Source organism: Rhinolophus sinicus, chromosome 8 (genome assembly GCF_057876585.1).
Source record: "Rhinolophus sinicus isolate RSI-liver-muscle chromosome 8, RSI-T2T, whole genome shotgun sequence".
NCBI lineage: Eukaryota > Metazoa > Chordata > Mammalia > Chiroptera > Rhinolophidae > Rhinolophus > Rhinolophus sinicus.
Genome location: NC_142508.1, coordinates 46,427,417 through 46,442,026, shown reverse-complemented (window position 1 = coordinate 46,442,026; position 14,610 = coordinate 46,427,417). Strand labels below are relative to the sequence as shown.

The window sequence follows — 14,610 nt, the reverse complement described above, 5'->3', positions numbered from 1 at the left end:
ATCCACACAAAATATTTCATACATTCAACAAATACTTGTGTACCTAAGATGTGCTGGGCACTGTTCTAGGAACTGGGTACATAGCTGTGAACAAGACATACAGAAATCCCTGCCCTTGAAGAGCTCACATTCTAGTGGGGGAGAGAGACAAGAAACTAGGTAAATAAGTAAACTACTCAGTATGTTAGCAGGTGATAAAGAGCAGTGTGGGGTGGGATAGGGAGTGTAGGGCTTCCTGAGGTCACTAGATGTGCAGACTTGAGGCACTGAGGTGGGGCTAGAGAGGACCTACGTAATGGAGTAGCGGCCCCCCTGCTTAGACATTGATGTGCTGGCAGAGCCTCCTCCTCTGTGTCTTGTCCGTGTTCAGCTGGGAACATCCAGGTCAAGCCAGTAGGGCTTCTTCCCACTTTCTTAAGAGGGAGGAGATGAGGGCAGAGAGGAGACAGAACAGAGCACTAGAGACTTGGTGCCCATGGTGAGGACTTTGACGCTTATCTGGAGTGAGGTGCAGTCTAGGAAGGGCTACGAGCCAAGTGGGCCCTGACCTGACTCAGGTTCACATGCTTCCTTTGGTTGCCTGTGGGGAGCAGACTGTGGGGACAGGGACATGAGCAGGAGACCAGGGAGGAGGCGCCCGTGAGGTCCAGGAGGCAGAGGATGGAGGTGGGGGGTGGGGAGGAAGCAGATTTGGGAGGAAGGTCAGGAGCTGTTTAGGATGTGTGAAGCCTGAGGCACCTCTAAGACCCCTATACAGACAGTGAGTAGGATGCAAGATATAGGAGCCTGGAGACGCCTGTGCTGAAGGTAGAAATTTGGGTATTGATAGCCTAGAGATGGAATTTAAGCTACACATGTGAGGGAGATCCTCTATGGCATGAGTGGGTTAGAGAGGTGGACCAAGGCCTAAGACCTGGAGTTGGCCAGGGTTAAAGGTCAGGGACACAGACCTGGATCACAATATGATGGTAATTGGCAGTGAGTGCTAAGAGAAAGAACAAGTTACAAGCATGTAACTGGAAGCCACACCTATTCTCAGAGAGGGGTGGAGACAGGGAGGACTTCCCAGGAGAGGTAACACCTGAGCTGGCACCCAAAGTCTGAGGAGCTACAAAACCAGGTGAAAAAGGGAGAAAGTGTTCCAGGTAGATGGCACAGTCCATATGAAGGCCTGGCAGCAAGCGAGCCCTGGAGAGGGCAGAGAACAGAAGTTGCTGTCTGGCAGGGAGGGGTGTGGTAAGAAGGGAATCTGTATTAGTCATCACCAAGAGTTTTGGGATCAGCCAAGCCCAGCTTCAGACCTGGTCCTGACACCCTCTGTGACCTCAGGCAAGTGACCCTGCCTTCAGAGCCTCCATTTTCTCTTCTATTAGTGCCTGCCTCATAGACAAGGCTTGTGTAGGAGGAGTTCATTGACCTGGCCCCAGCAAGCCCTCAGAAGCAGGATTCCAACAAGCCTAGCCAGCCTCCAGGGGAGAGGCTAACGGCCAGATAGCCAGACTGCCCAGTAGCTAGATTTAGCTCCTTTTGAAGAGCCCTGAAAGTCTGGAACAGGAGAGCAAGAGAAAGGCCTCTAAAGGCGGCTTGAGTTACCACTTTCCCTACGTTTCTGCATTCCGCGCCCACCACCAGACTTTGGGAAGGCTAGCCTGGGACACCAGGTCTTGGCCAGCAGACTCTTCCTGTGTCCGGGCTCCTCTTTAGAGACTGAGGTGACACTTTGGGCCTGTTCAGGAAAAATTATTCTGGTGACCCTGACTTGGGGGTGAATGAATGCGGGTGCAGGAGAGCACAAGGCCGCTTTCTTAGGCGGCAAAGTCCTACCCGCAGTCTGACTACCATCCTGGGTGCTGCAAGGTCCGGGAAAACCTAGTGTACCCTTAGTCATTGCCAGATGCGGATGCTTGTTCCCGGACTGTGAGCCAAATAAAACTCGGGGTTTTAAGATGTTGTCTGTCGCAACAAGGCCGAGATAGGGGCCGGGTGCCAAGAGTCCCGTTTCGAGCCGACAAAAAATCACATCTGTAGCCGGGTGGAGGCCGGCTTCGGGGCGAACATTCCCATTACAACCTGCGGTGTCACTCTGGAGTTCTCGTCCCCGGGTGTCTTCACCGGGCTGGCGAGATGTAGGGACAACCTCAAACCCATGAAGTCAGGGCCGGAATACAGCCCGCGGCGCCGGAAGAATGCTGGGCTGGGCCCAGGCGGTCTCACCCCGTTAGCAAGGCAGGGCCCGCGCGCGCAGGCGCAGTTTCAAGGCTCGCTCTAGGACCGCGCGGATGTTGTCTGGGCGGCCCCCTAGAGCCTAACCCGGTCAAAGTTGCCTGAGTCACGGGCCCCGCCCAACCAAGCCGGACACAGCCAGAGGCCCGGGAGCAGCGCAGAGGAGCGGACCAGCGGACGTGTAAGAGAGGCGGTGAGCGCCCGGGCCAGACTGCCCCTGTACTCCGTAATCCCGGCCCTTACGGCTCCCAGACCCTACAAGGCCCTAAAGTCCCGGCTAGATCCGTGCTCCCAGTTCTAATGGAGAACCCCGTTATCCCGGGCCCGGGGCTTACACCCACTATCTTAGACCGGAGCCCACAGACCTGGCGGTGACACTGTAATCCCGCTGCTGGGAGTACCTAAACCTTCAAACCCACATCCTGGATTTCCAAAACCTTGTCCCGGGGGCCTCCAGACCGAGAATTTGATCCACGCCCCTGAACCGCCCAAGACCCATGGTCCAGTTCTTGGGCTCGGGGGCTCAGATTCGGGCGTCCGGACATGTCCAGGATGCCTTATACCAACTTGGGACCCCCGAGAACCCCACCTGACCTGGACCCCTACCCTTAATGATGCCTATGTGTAGACTCAATCCAGGCCCCTCAAGTCTGACCGGGACACTTTCAATGTGGAGGAGGTTTCATACTTGATCCTCCGTCCCTATCGCACCCACCCGAGAACTGCTCTCCTTCAGAAGCCCAGACCCCATCCCGAATGGACTCTTCAAGCCCCAGCCGGAAGATAGGTCCTCGCCTGGAGGCCTCATATTACTCTCTACGTCCAGCTGCCAGAAATGCGTATTTTTGTGGGGAGGGGGCGGGCTCTGGGCGAGGAGGCCAGCTGACCCCTTTTTCCTCCTTAGGAACTTGGAGTCGTAGCCATGTTCCTGGTTAATTCGTTCCTGAAGGGCGGCGGCGGTGGCGGCGGCGGGGGAGGCGGGGGCCTGGGCGGGGGCCTGGGGAATGTGCTCGGAGGCCTGATCAGCGGGGCCGGAGGCGGCGGCGGAGGCGGTGGCGGCGGCGGCATCGGCGGCGGCGGCGGCGGTGGTGGGGGAACTGCCATGCGCATTCTAGGCGGGGTCATTAGCGCCATCAGGTAGGGCGGGGCCTGAGGGGGCGGGGCCTGGCGGAGGAGGCTTGTCCGGGAAGAATAGAATGGGGTAACCTGGAGATTGACCTGGAGCCTTAATTAGGCTGGGCGGGACCTGGGAGGCCAGCCTTGAGGGGGCGGGCCCTAATGAGGCTGACTGCAGTTTATGAGGGCGGGGCTTGACATGATTTTTGGGGAGACGCGATTGACTGTTGATGGGTCCCGGCAGGGATTTGGGAGGTGGGGCTTAGGGAGGTGGGGCTTAGAGAGGCTGGATATCGCCTGCTTCCGCTAATCTGAGAACGAACGTTAAGGGGGCGGAGCCAGTGAGGCTGGGTGTCACTTCGTGGGGGCAAGGCTTGTCAAGTGGGCTTGGTGCGGACTTCTAGGTGGATAAATGAGAAGGTGCGCCCTGAAGAGGCCGAGGCCTACTGAGATAGGAGAAATGGTTTTGAAGGGGCACGGCCTTGCCGGGAACTGGCTGGATTAAAATAGAAAAATGTCGTAGTGGAAGTAGGGCAGGTTGTCTAATTTGCCAAATTAGGGGTGTAATTAGTCTTGGCCACCGAGCAGTGATCCCTCGAAGGGGCAGGAAATAATGGGACTGGGGTGGGATGTTGGGAAGACACAGCATTCAGGAAGCCCTAGGGATGGAGTAGGTTCCTAGACAGATATGGAATCTCGGGAGGGCGGTGCCCCGCAAAACTGGGGCAGATTTTATAGAGTACGCCTTTCAGGGGGCTGGGTCTATTGAGGAATCTTGCATTGGTAGGAGTGGAGCCCACCGTAGGGGGGTGAGCCTGATAGTTTCCTCGCAGGTGCAATCAGGGCAGCAAGGATAGGGACACGTGAGGACAAGGACAGATAAGGCAGGCCAAGGGTGGCAGGCTGGGGTTTGGGGAGGTTGAAGTTTGGGGGCTGCCAGTTGGACGCCCCGCCTCCTGGCGCTAATTCCCGTTTCCCTCCAGCGAGGCGGCTGCGCAGTACAACCCAGAGCCCCCGGTAAGCCGACCTCCACAACTGATGACTTCTCACTAAGACGCCTTTTCCAGCACCCCTCCATGTCCCTTTAGAAAAGCCCCTCTCCCTCTTATGATATCCCTCGTACTAAGTCTCTCCCTTTCCATGTCCTCAAACTTAGCTATTACCTACTCCCTATTCACTGACCACCTCTCATTCCTTTGATCACTCAGCTACACTGCCCACTCTGACTTTCCCACCTAGGTCTGTACTGCCCCTCCCCTTATTTGCTCTGAGATCTTCTCCCTCTGTAGCCCCCACGAACCCATTACTCCAATGTCGAGGCCAATGAGAGTGAGGAAGTCCGGCAGTTCCGGAGGCTATTTGCCCAGCTGGCTGGAGAGGTAAGTAACCCGGGGTCCCCAGACCTGTCCTAACCCTTCCATGCCTTCCCTTGGGTGGCCCTTGCACATACACACTCAACCATGGCAATCCAAAAGTTCCTATCCTCCTTCATGACACTCCCAGACCCCTTTCAGTCACCCCTGATCCACCCCTAATTTCTCCCTGCAGGACATGGAGGTCAGCGCCACAGAACTCATGAACATTCTCAACAAGGTCGTGACCCGACGTGAGTGACTAGGGTCAACACATAGGGAAGGTTTAGAGGCATGGCAGCTGGGGTAGCTGTGACCTCTGGCCTCTTGTCAACCTGTCCCCCGCAGACCCAGATCTGAAGACTGATGGTTTTGGCATTGACACATGTCGCAGCATGGTGGCCGTGATGGATGTATCCTTAAGGGCAGTATGGGGGAGGCCTTGTGTGAAGAGGGAGTTTTCTGAGAGCACGAGTGGGAGCCAGGATGTAGCTTTCATAAAAAGTGGAAGGATAGGAATTTGGATTCAGGTCTTCGGGGTTTAAGAACCCAAGCTTATTATAACTGCCATAGGTATGTGCACATGCACATGTATACCAGGCGACACCCACATACATGAAGATATGTGAAGGCATATGCACAGGAAAATGTCTATTTGCACATGGGCCAGTCATTAGCTAATCTTGGATACATGCGCACTGAGCACATAAGGCAGTGCAGACACACGTACATATATTCATGTCATATGATCACGTACGTGTGCTTCATAGAGTTAAATAATGGCTCTGCCCCTTTGCAAGGTTACTGAGCCTCTCTGTCTTCAATTTGCCTATCTGTATAATGGGGTGAGTGATAATGTGTTAGATGTTACTATGATCTTACACAAGTAGACTTTTCAGCTCTGAATGTTTCTGTCTCTGACTGGAGAATAATACTGGTGGGGCTGGTGTCTGGAGGACTTAGTGAGAAAAGTAATGTTCTTGAGAAGCTTAGCATTGTCTGGTGTGTAATAGGTAATCTGTTAAGTCTTGGCCATTGTTGTTGTTGATTGAGAACTTATCAAATGCCAGCCCGAGCTAAGGGCTTTCTGCCAATATCTCATTCTGCTCTAATCACAAACCCAGTAGGTATTCACTACCGTCACCTCATTTCCTTAGAGCTCTAAGATGCCCTTGTTTTTTTACATGTCCTAACATTTAGGAAATTGAATTACTATCAAGAATTTTATAAATGAGGAATTAGCAATTATTTTCAGGTGAGGAATTTGTAGTTTGGAAAAGTTCATTATAATTCCACATGGTTATGTTGAAAGAGATTCCTTATCATTTAGAAATATAAAGTAAAATATGTATGGATAAAATGAGAAATAAAGCCACACCCATGGTGACATGAGGAAGGTGAGACGGGAGCTGGGGTTTTAGCCCAGGTTCCCCTGATTGGCTGTTATCATTGTAGTGTACACAGGGTGTACAATGCATGCATTTGGGTACAGCTATTCTTAACACCGTTCTACCAGAGTGACACGACAGGAAAGCTGGGTTTTGAGGAATTCAAGTATTTGTGGAACAACATCAAAAAGTGGCAGGTGTGTGGTGACCTCTGAAACTCCCAGCACAAAGACTCCGACGCCATGAAGATGCCATGACCCAAGATGCTCAAATGAACCCCAACCTCTCTGTCCCCACAGGCCATATACAAACAATTTGACGTTGACCGTTCAGGGACCATTGGCAGCAGTGAACTCCCAGGGGCCTTTGAGGCAGCAGGTATGGCTGGAGGCACATGGTGGGGTGGCGGGTGGGAATGATGAGGCAGCCTCCACTGAGCTGGTCTGAGCCTGAATCCGGGGGCTGGGAGTAGATTGGGCCATGTGGCCCCCACACCTGAGAGACTAAACCATTGTCAGGTTTCCGCCTAAATGAGCATCTCTATAACATGATCATCCGACGCTACTCGGACGAGGGAGGAAACATGGATTTTGACAACTTCATCAGCTGCCTGGTCAGGCTAGATGCCATGTTCCGTGAGTAAAACCACAGCTCTCTTCCTGGGTGGGGATTTTATTTGTTCAGCTTCCACTGGCCGAGGTTTTGGAGCCTAATCCTGACGTGGGCAATGGTAGGGGCATAGCAGTGACCAAAACAGCCCCAGATCCTGCTCTTGTGTCACTCATAGTCCAATGGAGGAGAGGCAAATCATCAGTGACAGTTCAGAACGGTTGCTGCTGGGATAAGGGAATCTCATGGCATAGCGCGTTTAGATTTGTGACTGGGGAGGCTCTGACGGCTTCAAACTTAAGAGGCACCTGATGCAGCCTGTGGGGTCAAGAAGGGCTTCCTGGAAGAAGACACATGTGAGTTGAGACCTGAGGGCTGAGGAGGAGTGAGTGACCCCAGTGAGAAAGTGGGGACAAGTGTTGTAGTGGAAACAGCCTGTGTGAAGGCCTAAAAGGGAAAGAGAACATGGTACTTTTGGTGTTTTTTGTTGGATTCAGTTCAGAGTGCTGAAGAGGGTGTGGGATAGGGAGACAAGGCTGTAAGGAGGGGTCAGTAGGGGCTGGATCATGAAGGCTCCTTTGAACACCAATACACTGAATCCTTAAGACCGCCCTGAGGTGTGGAAATTATTGTCCCCATTTTATGGAGGAGGAACCTAGGATTCAAGGAGGCAAAGTTGCTTGCTCAGAGCCACTCAGCGAGGAAGTTGCGAAGCCAGAATTTAAACTCGGACATGTCTGAGAGAGTTGAGTGAAAGGAAGCAAGAGCACTGGGCATGGGCAGGCTACGGAGGGCTATGAATGCCAATTTCAGGGGTGCTCAACACTACTGGGGGCAATGGAGAGCTACAGTAGGTTGTAGGCAGTGGAGGGACAGGGTCAGGTTTGGCTTTAGGAAGATGCCCTGACCTCCCAAGAGTCTGGAGAGGACAATGCATTAAGAGCATTGGTAGAAGAAAAGGGACAGGTATGTCAGGGATGTGAAGGGAACGTGGGAGTGGACAATAGGGCAGATGATGCCAAAAGTCACATAGGAAAAGGCTCAAGAAATGGCCATTGGGGCGGCTGATTAGCTCAGCTCAGTTGGTTAGTGATCGCGCTGGTAACCCCAAGAAATGGCCATTGGATTTACCAGCAAGAGGGTCAGTAGTAACTGCATCGAGTGCAATATCTAGGCCAGCAGGTATGTGGACACCTGAGGGTGGTAACTGAGCAGTGAATGAGAGCAAAGAAGCAGAGGCATTGTGGACACCTGTTTACCTTGGTTTGGCTGTGGCTGGGGAACACAGAGTGGAGTTTCAGGGCAGGAGTGGGAACCACACCAGACTGTCGGGCAGGAAGTGGAGCCTGCAGAGCCTCCTTCCAATTGTCTGCTTAGGCTGGAACTGGAGGGGTTAGAAGTAGGTGGGAGGCTGGGACTCGGGCAGAGGGGACGGGGGGCCCCACAGGTCAGTTACATGGAGGCCATTATTGAGGTGGGTAACAGCCTGGGTTTCAATCCCAATTTCCTCACTTTCTCACTGTGTGACCTGGAGCACATTACTTCTCTGTGCCTAATTTTCAAATGACACTTTCCTCACAGAATTGGATTAAATAAATTAAGACATGGAAAGCACTTTATAGAGTACTTGGCCAGAGTTAAGAATTCAATCAAGTACTAGCCATTATTATCATCATCCTACATATTAGCATATTTTTATTCTGAAAGCCAATCCCCCCAACCCTTTCCTTTTCCTCTAGGTGCTTTCAAATCTCTTGACAAAGATGGCACTGGACAAATTCAGGTGAACATCCAGGAGGTAAGAACTCCCATCCTGTGATGTGGGTTCCTAGCAGGGATCCCTCCCATCTCTGAGCTGGGCTCTCTCCCTGCTATTTTCCCTGGGTGAGGGCAGACAGGGCATCTGGTACTCCCGGGTTCCCTGCTTCTCACTCTCTGTGCCTTCCTCTCCGCAGTGGCTGCAGCTGACTATGTATTCCTGAATGGGAACCCCAGACCTCTCCCGTCATCACCTCATCGTAGGAGTCACTTTGGACTCTTCAGTCTCTCCCAGGGCTGAATGTGTCTGCAGTCATGTCTTCATGGGTCCTGCTGACCCACCGGCCTTTCCGTATTCTCTCAGCCGTTGGCACCTACCGTAGCTTCTCAGTCAACAGCCAGGCCCAACATGTCCCTACGTGCCATGTCCCAAGCCACCCCTGGCTCTAAGACACTCTGATACACCCTGCCCCACAGGTCGCCGCACCCCCGGCACACCCATCTCACACCCACTCCATAACCCTTCTAGTGCATCTGTGCCAATCCCAACACTTGTATTGCTTCTGTTCCCCAAGGGCCCTTCTCCAAGTTCTAGGAGGATCACTCCAGTGCTATGCACCCTGGCACACCTGTTCAGTTACCACCCAGGCAGCAGAACTCCAGGCCATAACAGGCCCACATGCCCCAGTGCCTTTGTGTTCTGCTCCCAGCCTGCCAAGCCCAGGAAGAAATAAATGTACCCCAGTTACTGCTCTCTGAGACTTGCCTCCTGTTCTGAGAGTTGAGGGATGGCTCAGGCTCTCTCTGGGACACAGGGAGTCTAGGTCCCAGGGGTGGGTTGGCGTTGGTTTTGCTGGTCTTCATATCTATCCCCAAGTCTGGATCTACATGTCTCCTACTCCTTTTATCTTTTTTCTCATACTGGATCCCAGTTGAGCTGTAGTCTCATTCTTGCTGAGATGCCTCACAGATTCTGTGGAAGCTGAGATTGGGACCCAGAGGCCTGGGTGATCTCTGCTCCTGCTGCAGGAGCAGGGCTAGTGGGAGGTGTCAGTGCCACCCCTCGTTCTGTTTCCCAAGGCCATGTTTGCCTGGCTCTCCTGGGCTTGAGTTTGTCCTCACTTGCCTACGCCTTTGTTTTGTCATGACGGTGCTTAGCATCTTCCTTCCCACCCTCAGGCCTCTGCAGGGACAGGGGCTACTATCCCAGGATAGAGTCTGTCCTCAAGGACACCACCCCAGGTCCCCAAACTTTGAGGGGCAACCCAGGGCTGCCTTTTGGGGTCCTTCACTCTTCTTGGGAGGGCTGAGAGGCAGTAACATCCTAGGAATAGCGCTGGTCTAGCATGAAGGACTCAAGGCAGGGGCAGTGGGCTTGCTAGTGGGAAGATGGGCTGAGGGACACACACAGAGGCCAGAGCTGGGCTGGGTTCCCCACAAAGCCGGCACATTTATTGATGTTTGTATGAGTCCCTTAGGTCCTGTAGGCTTCTTGGTCTCACTTCTTGTGGGGGAAGGAAGCCCAGCCAAGGCAATACAGGCTGTAGACGGTGCCTAGGGAGGGAGTGCGGGGAATACAGAATGAGACCCGAATTGCTTCCCCAAACCCATCTCAGCTTTTAAGCCTCTCTGCAGACTCCCAAATCACCAGTCTAGATCCCAGCCCCAGTTAAGGCTCCAATTCCCTCCCCAAACTGCACTCAGGTAGGGAATCCCCAGTCTTTGATCCAGACCAGGCCCTGAGCTTTCTCCCCAGCTCGTGCCTGGGTTCCAAACCCCGTGCTGGGGCAGATCAAGCCCTAGTGAGCTCTCTCCCTATTTGCCAGCCTGGACTCCAGTACTGTCCCCAAACCTGGCCAGCTCAGAACCCAGTTCCCTCCCTAAACTCCAGCTGAGACGCTAGTCAGCTCTCCCCAAATCCCAGCCTGAGGACCAGACCTTCCACACTCCAGCTGGAGAAGGCCTCCTGCAAGCTCAGGCCTAGCCCGGCCCCGCACTCACCCCCAACACACAGCGCCATGGTCAGTCGGTACAGGACGTTGTCGATTCCCCCGCCCTTCAGGTGCACTGGGAGGTCATTGTCCTCCTGGATGTTGGGGGCGTCCAATAAGAAATGGGAGCTGGCTGTCGCGTAGACGGTATCCCCGCCTGCCCCGGCGAGCTCAGGGCCCCAGGTCTTCCCCTCGCCCCGCCCCTGCTCCGCTTACCTGGAAGAGTTTCTGTTTCTCAGCCACTCGGTTCTCCAAGCGGTTCCGGGCGGTTGAGCTGAAGGAGCGAATCAGTGCCTGGGAAACCTGGGGGGAAGGGGTGATGGGGTATTGGAGGCACCTGGAGAGGAGTTTCCAAGTGGGTCCAGCGAGGGGTGGGCTGTGGGGAGTCGGTCCCAGGCCATGGGAGCTTCCCAAAGGCAAGATCAGAATTGCCAACATGAGTGGGGGAGGGTGTCCTGTCAAGAAAGGCCCAGAAGGGGACTCGCGTCCAGAAGGTCTGACTTGGAGGTTACCAGGCTGTCTAGAGGGTCCTGGAAGAGGAGCGGACCCAGAGGACAAGCTCGTAATCTGCGGGTCCAAATCCTGAGATTTTTTTAGGGGGAGGGTTTCCTGGATTAATGGGAGGAGCCCAGATCCCGGCAATTTGGGGACTTGACCTGGAGTACCTAATGGGGTTTCCAAACAGCCTAAGAAGTCCGGGGGAGGGGAAGGGGGTGTTAAGTTCCCAGTACCTGGGTCCCGAGGTGTTAGGGGAGCCCTGGATGAAGGAAGAAATTCAAACCCGGGGCTTTGGGCCATGTTAGGTTTCCCGGCTCTCTCAGAAACTCTTGGATTGGGAGGTGAGGGGTTAGGGGGGTTGCCCAGGCTGTTTAGGAGGGAGTCTCAAACCCTGAAGGGGGCTCACGTTCCAAGGCCCCAGATCCCGGGATGGTTAGGGAGTCTTGTATTGGGGATGAAGGCTTCCAAGTTGGGGGCCCTCACCCGCAAGGCCCTCATTTTGCGTCCTCCTCTCCGGCTGGAGTCACCTCCCCTCTACGCCCAAGGACATCGAGTCGTCTCTCCTCCCCGGGAACCCCAGGCCACGCCCCCGGCGCGCCACCCGACAGCCCAGTCTCCGGCGCAACGGAATAGGGTGGAGCCGGGAAAATCCGGCGGCCAGATTAGGATTCATCCAATAGGCGAGCGAAGAAGACGTTCCAACCCAGCCAAATGGTTGAGGCACCCATCTGTTACTCATCTCGGACTCCATTGGTCCAAGTGGAGAGGAAAGCGGTACCAGGGAATACATTTTTGCTTTGTTTCTGCGGCGATACCGGCCTAGGGCAAGTGCGTTTCCTCCCCGGGATCTCTCGGATCTCCTCCTACCCGGGTTGGTTGTGGAAAGCGAGTGAGGGCGCAGGTAACCTGGGGTTCGAATTCCTTGTTCTATGTACATTGACCGAATGATTGCACCTCTGAGCCCTGGTTCCCATATCTAACGTGGGGCTAAATCAGAATCTTCAAGGTTTGCTGAGAGCAAAGCTGAGCGAACAGTTATAACCAAGCTAATAACTATCGCACAGAAACAGACAAAAACCGTTATTTTTACTATTTCCTAACAAGGTTCATATATAAAATATTTTTATATTTAGTTAACTTCGTTTTATCAAGGAAAACTTCAAACATGGGTACAAAATGACTCCACTGCCTGGGAACTGTCTTTGCTTCTTTGTATCTTACCCTCATGGCCACGCTCAGTTCTTCACCCTGGAAAACAATGTCACTGCTTTATTTATCTATCTGTTGACTTTAGATTCCCTAGTTGACATTGTATCCCTATCACCTGGCAGGCACATGGGTGGACTTGATAACTATTTGTTGAAGGAAATATAATCCAAATGTTCTCTAACTCCCACAACTTAAAAAGTAGGACCTCAGTGCTTATAGTTTCTAGCCATCTCTAGATATTTCAGGGGATCCCCAGGAAGTGGCCGCATTTGTGCCCACTACACGTGTGGCCCACTGGCTGCCCGGTTCCCTTCTCCCCACCAGCCACTGAACTGCCCTGGCCAGAGGTGGAGGAGTCAAACCAGGCATCTCCTTCCCACAGGCTTGCTTTCCACAGGGTAATGGCAATTTCCCTGCCAAGAAGAGCTGGGGGCCTGGATCAAAGGTTGGCGAGACACTCGGCCCTGCCTGGTCGCCTGCTGACTGTGCCCTCGTGTGCCAACTGAGGAGGGGGTGGCTGCCACACTGCCCTGCCCTCAGAGGCCATGGGGGTATGTGTGTTGGACTTTGACCTTCCCTACACCCATGCCCAAGCCCTTAGGAGTCAGAAGAGTAGGCAGGAACCTGTCTCCTGGTGGCAGAGTGGTGGGAGGAGAGAATGAGCAAGTCCCTGGTGCATTGTCCGCTGTCCCATCAGACTTCACTTACAAAACACAAAATCCAAGATACCATTATTAAGAATTTCAAGATGGCAATTGCAGAGCATTAAACCCCGAGCACGGAGCCCTTCTGAGTGGGGCCCTGTGCAGCAGCACTGGACGCATGTCATGCTTCTAGGCTAGTCCTCCAGGAATGACTCTCAGAACACCTCAAAACTGACCTGGGAAAGCTGTTGCTCTGAAGCCTCCCCTGCAGGGGTGAAGCTGAGACCACACCCCCGTAGCACTGACCTACGGTCAGGAAGCCCAAATCCAGAAGCTGCCGCAGCCATTGCTCTCCTTTAGGAATGGTTTTGTCACCTTATAGGACTAAAGGGCTCAGACTTAGGATAAAGAGTCAGCTGGGAGATGTAAGCTATGCTGCCCTGTATTAATTAGCGTGAAGACTTCGTTGCTTTAATAAAAAGGCACCAAAATACTGTGGTTTAAAGAAATGAAACTTAAAAACATACCAACCAATCTCAATATGTGGACCTTATTTGGATCTTGATAGGAACAAATAGTTAAAAATAGGTTATGACATTTTTGTGAAACAATTAGAAATTTGAACAAAGATTGACTTTCCTTCAATATTTTATTATGCAAATGTAAAAGATAGAGGAAAGGTGAAGGAATCTTATGGTGAACACTGATATACTCACCACCTAAATTCCGTAATAAATATTTTGCTACATTTGCTTTATCAAATAATTAGCAAACATATCTCTTATCAATCATCAATTGATATCAATGTATATCTCGCTACTGAGTTTACTTAACCTGTTTAGTATTGTCCCTCGTGACAACCAACAAATTTCAGTATGATAGCTCCAATCTTCAACAAAATATATTTAAAAATTCAGCTCTATGATGAGCTTCCTTTTAACAATTCTGGCAGCATTTTCAAATGCATCTAATGAGATTTAGAAGAATCTCTTTGGGTGTCAAAGCTTTGTTATATAAAAAATTGTTCCTACAATTCTTCCAGCAATTTAATAACTCGACTGTGTTTTCTTATCATACTCATAGCTCCACCACTTGTAATTCCTTTACAATTTTTCCAGTTTAATGTAAACTGATTAACAATGCATTTTTCTAATCCTGTTGGGATATTCAATCCTGTGAATATAAAGTTAAATTTAAATACAACTAAACCTCCATAAAATTATCTTTCCTGATATGTAACATAAATGAAAAGCATGTGCAGTTTGGAGTATTAGTGCTCTAAGGAAATAGACCATCAGATCTGTGCCAGACTTAATGGCCTAAAAAGAATTGCTTCTCAATATTCTTTTTTAAAAATTAATTAATTAATTAATTAATTTTTGCTTCTCAATATTCTACAACAGTATAAATTTAATGAGATACAATCTTACCACTGAGAGGTAGAGTTTCTAATTTATCAGCTGATTTACCATTGAAAAATTATACACACCATATCCATATACCAAAATAGAATAAAAATTTTGGCTGAGGGGGCTGGCCCGGTGGCTCAGGCGGTTAGAGCTCCATGCTCCTAACTCCCAAGGCTGCCGGTTCGATTCCCACATGGGCCAGTGGGCTGTCAACCACAAGGTTGCCAGTTCAATTCCTCGAGTCCAGCATGGTGGGCTCCGCCCCCTGCAACTAAGATTGAACTCGGCACCTTGAGCTGAGCTGCTGCTGAGCTCCCGGATGGCTCAGTTGGTTGGAGTGCGTCCTCTCAACCACAAGGTTGCCAGTTCAATTCCTTGAGTCCCTCAAGGGATGGTGGGCAACGCCCCCTGCA

The 14,610-nt window shown here is 51.9% G+C and overlaps 2 protein-coding genes across 3 annotated transcripts; one reads left to right on the top strand and one right to left on the bottom strand.

Moving 5' to 3' along the window:
• Nucleotides 1-2,277: 2,277 nt before the first annotated feature.
• On the top strand, nucleotides 2,278-9,205 carry CAPNS1 (calpain small subunit 1). Of its 2 annotated transcripts, XM_019749982.3 has the most exons (11): nucleotides 2,278-2,416; nucleotides 3,128-3,360; nucleotides 4,323-4,356; nucleotides 4,629-4,718; nucleotides 4,888-4,945; nucleotides 5,040-5,104; nucleotides 6,208-6,276; nucleotides 6,379-6,457; nucleotides 6,598-6,714; nucleotides 8,428-8,486; nucleotides 8,644-9,205. In XM_019749982.3, the coding sequence occupies exons 2-11, from the start codon at nucleotides 3,146-3,148 to the stop codon at nucleotides 8,668-8,670; spliced, it is 813 nt and encodes a 270-aa protein (XP_019605541.2). In that variant the 5' UTR covers nucleotides 2,278-2,416; nucleotides 3,128-3,145; the 3' UTR covers nucleotides 8,671-9,205. The 2 variants fall into 2 exon arrangements, with proteins under 2 accessions (XP_019605541.2, XP_088656815.1); XM_088800689.1 differs by having other exon boundaries at nucleotides 2,412-3,360.
• Nucleotides 9,206-9,867: 662 nt separating this feature from the next.
• Nucleotides 9,868-11,560, bottom strand: COX7A1 (cytochrome c oxidase subunit 7A1). The gene is made up of 4 exons (XM_019749983.2): nucleotides 11,419-11,560; nucleotides 10,654-10,740; nucleotides 10,448-10,532; nucleotides 9,868-10,000 (listed from the first exon to the last, which is right to left on the bottom strand). Exons 1-4 carry the CDS (start codon nucleotides 11,431-11,433, stop codon nucleotides 9,945-9,947), a joined length of 243 nt encoding a protein of 80 aa, XP_019605542.1. The 5' UTR covers nucleotides 11,434-11,560; the 3' UTR covers nucleotides 9,868-9,944.
• Nucleotides 11,561-14,610: the final 3,050 nt, after the last annotated feature.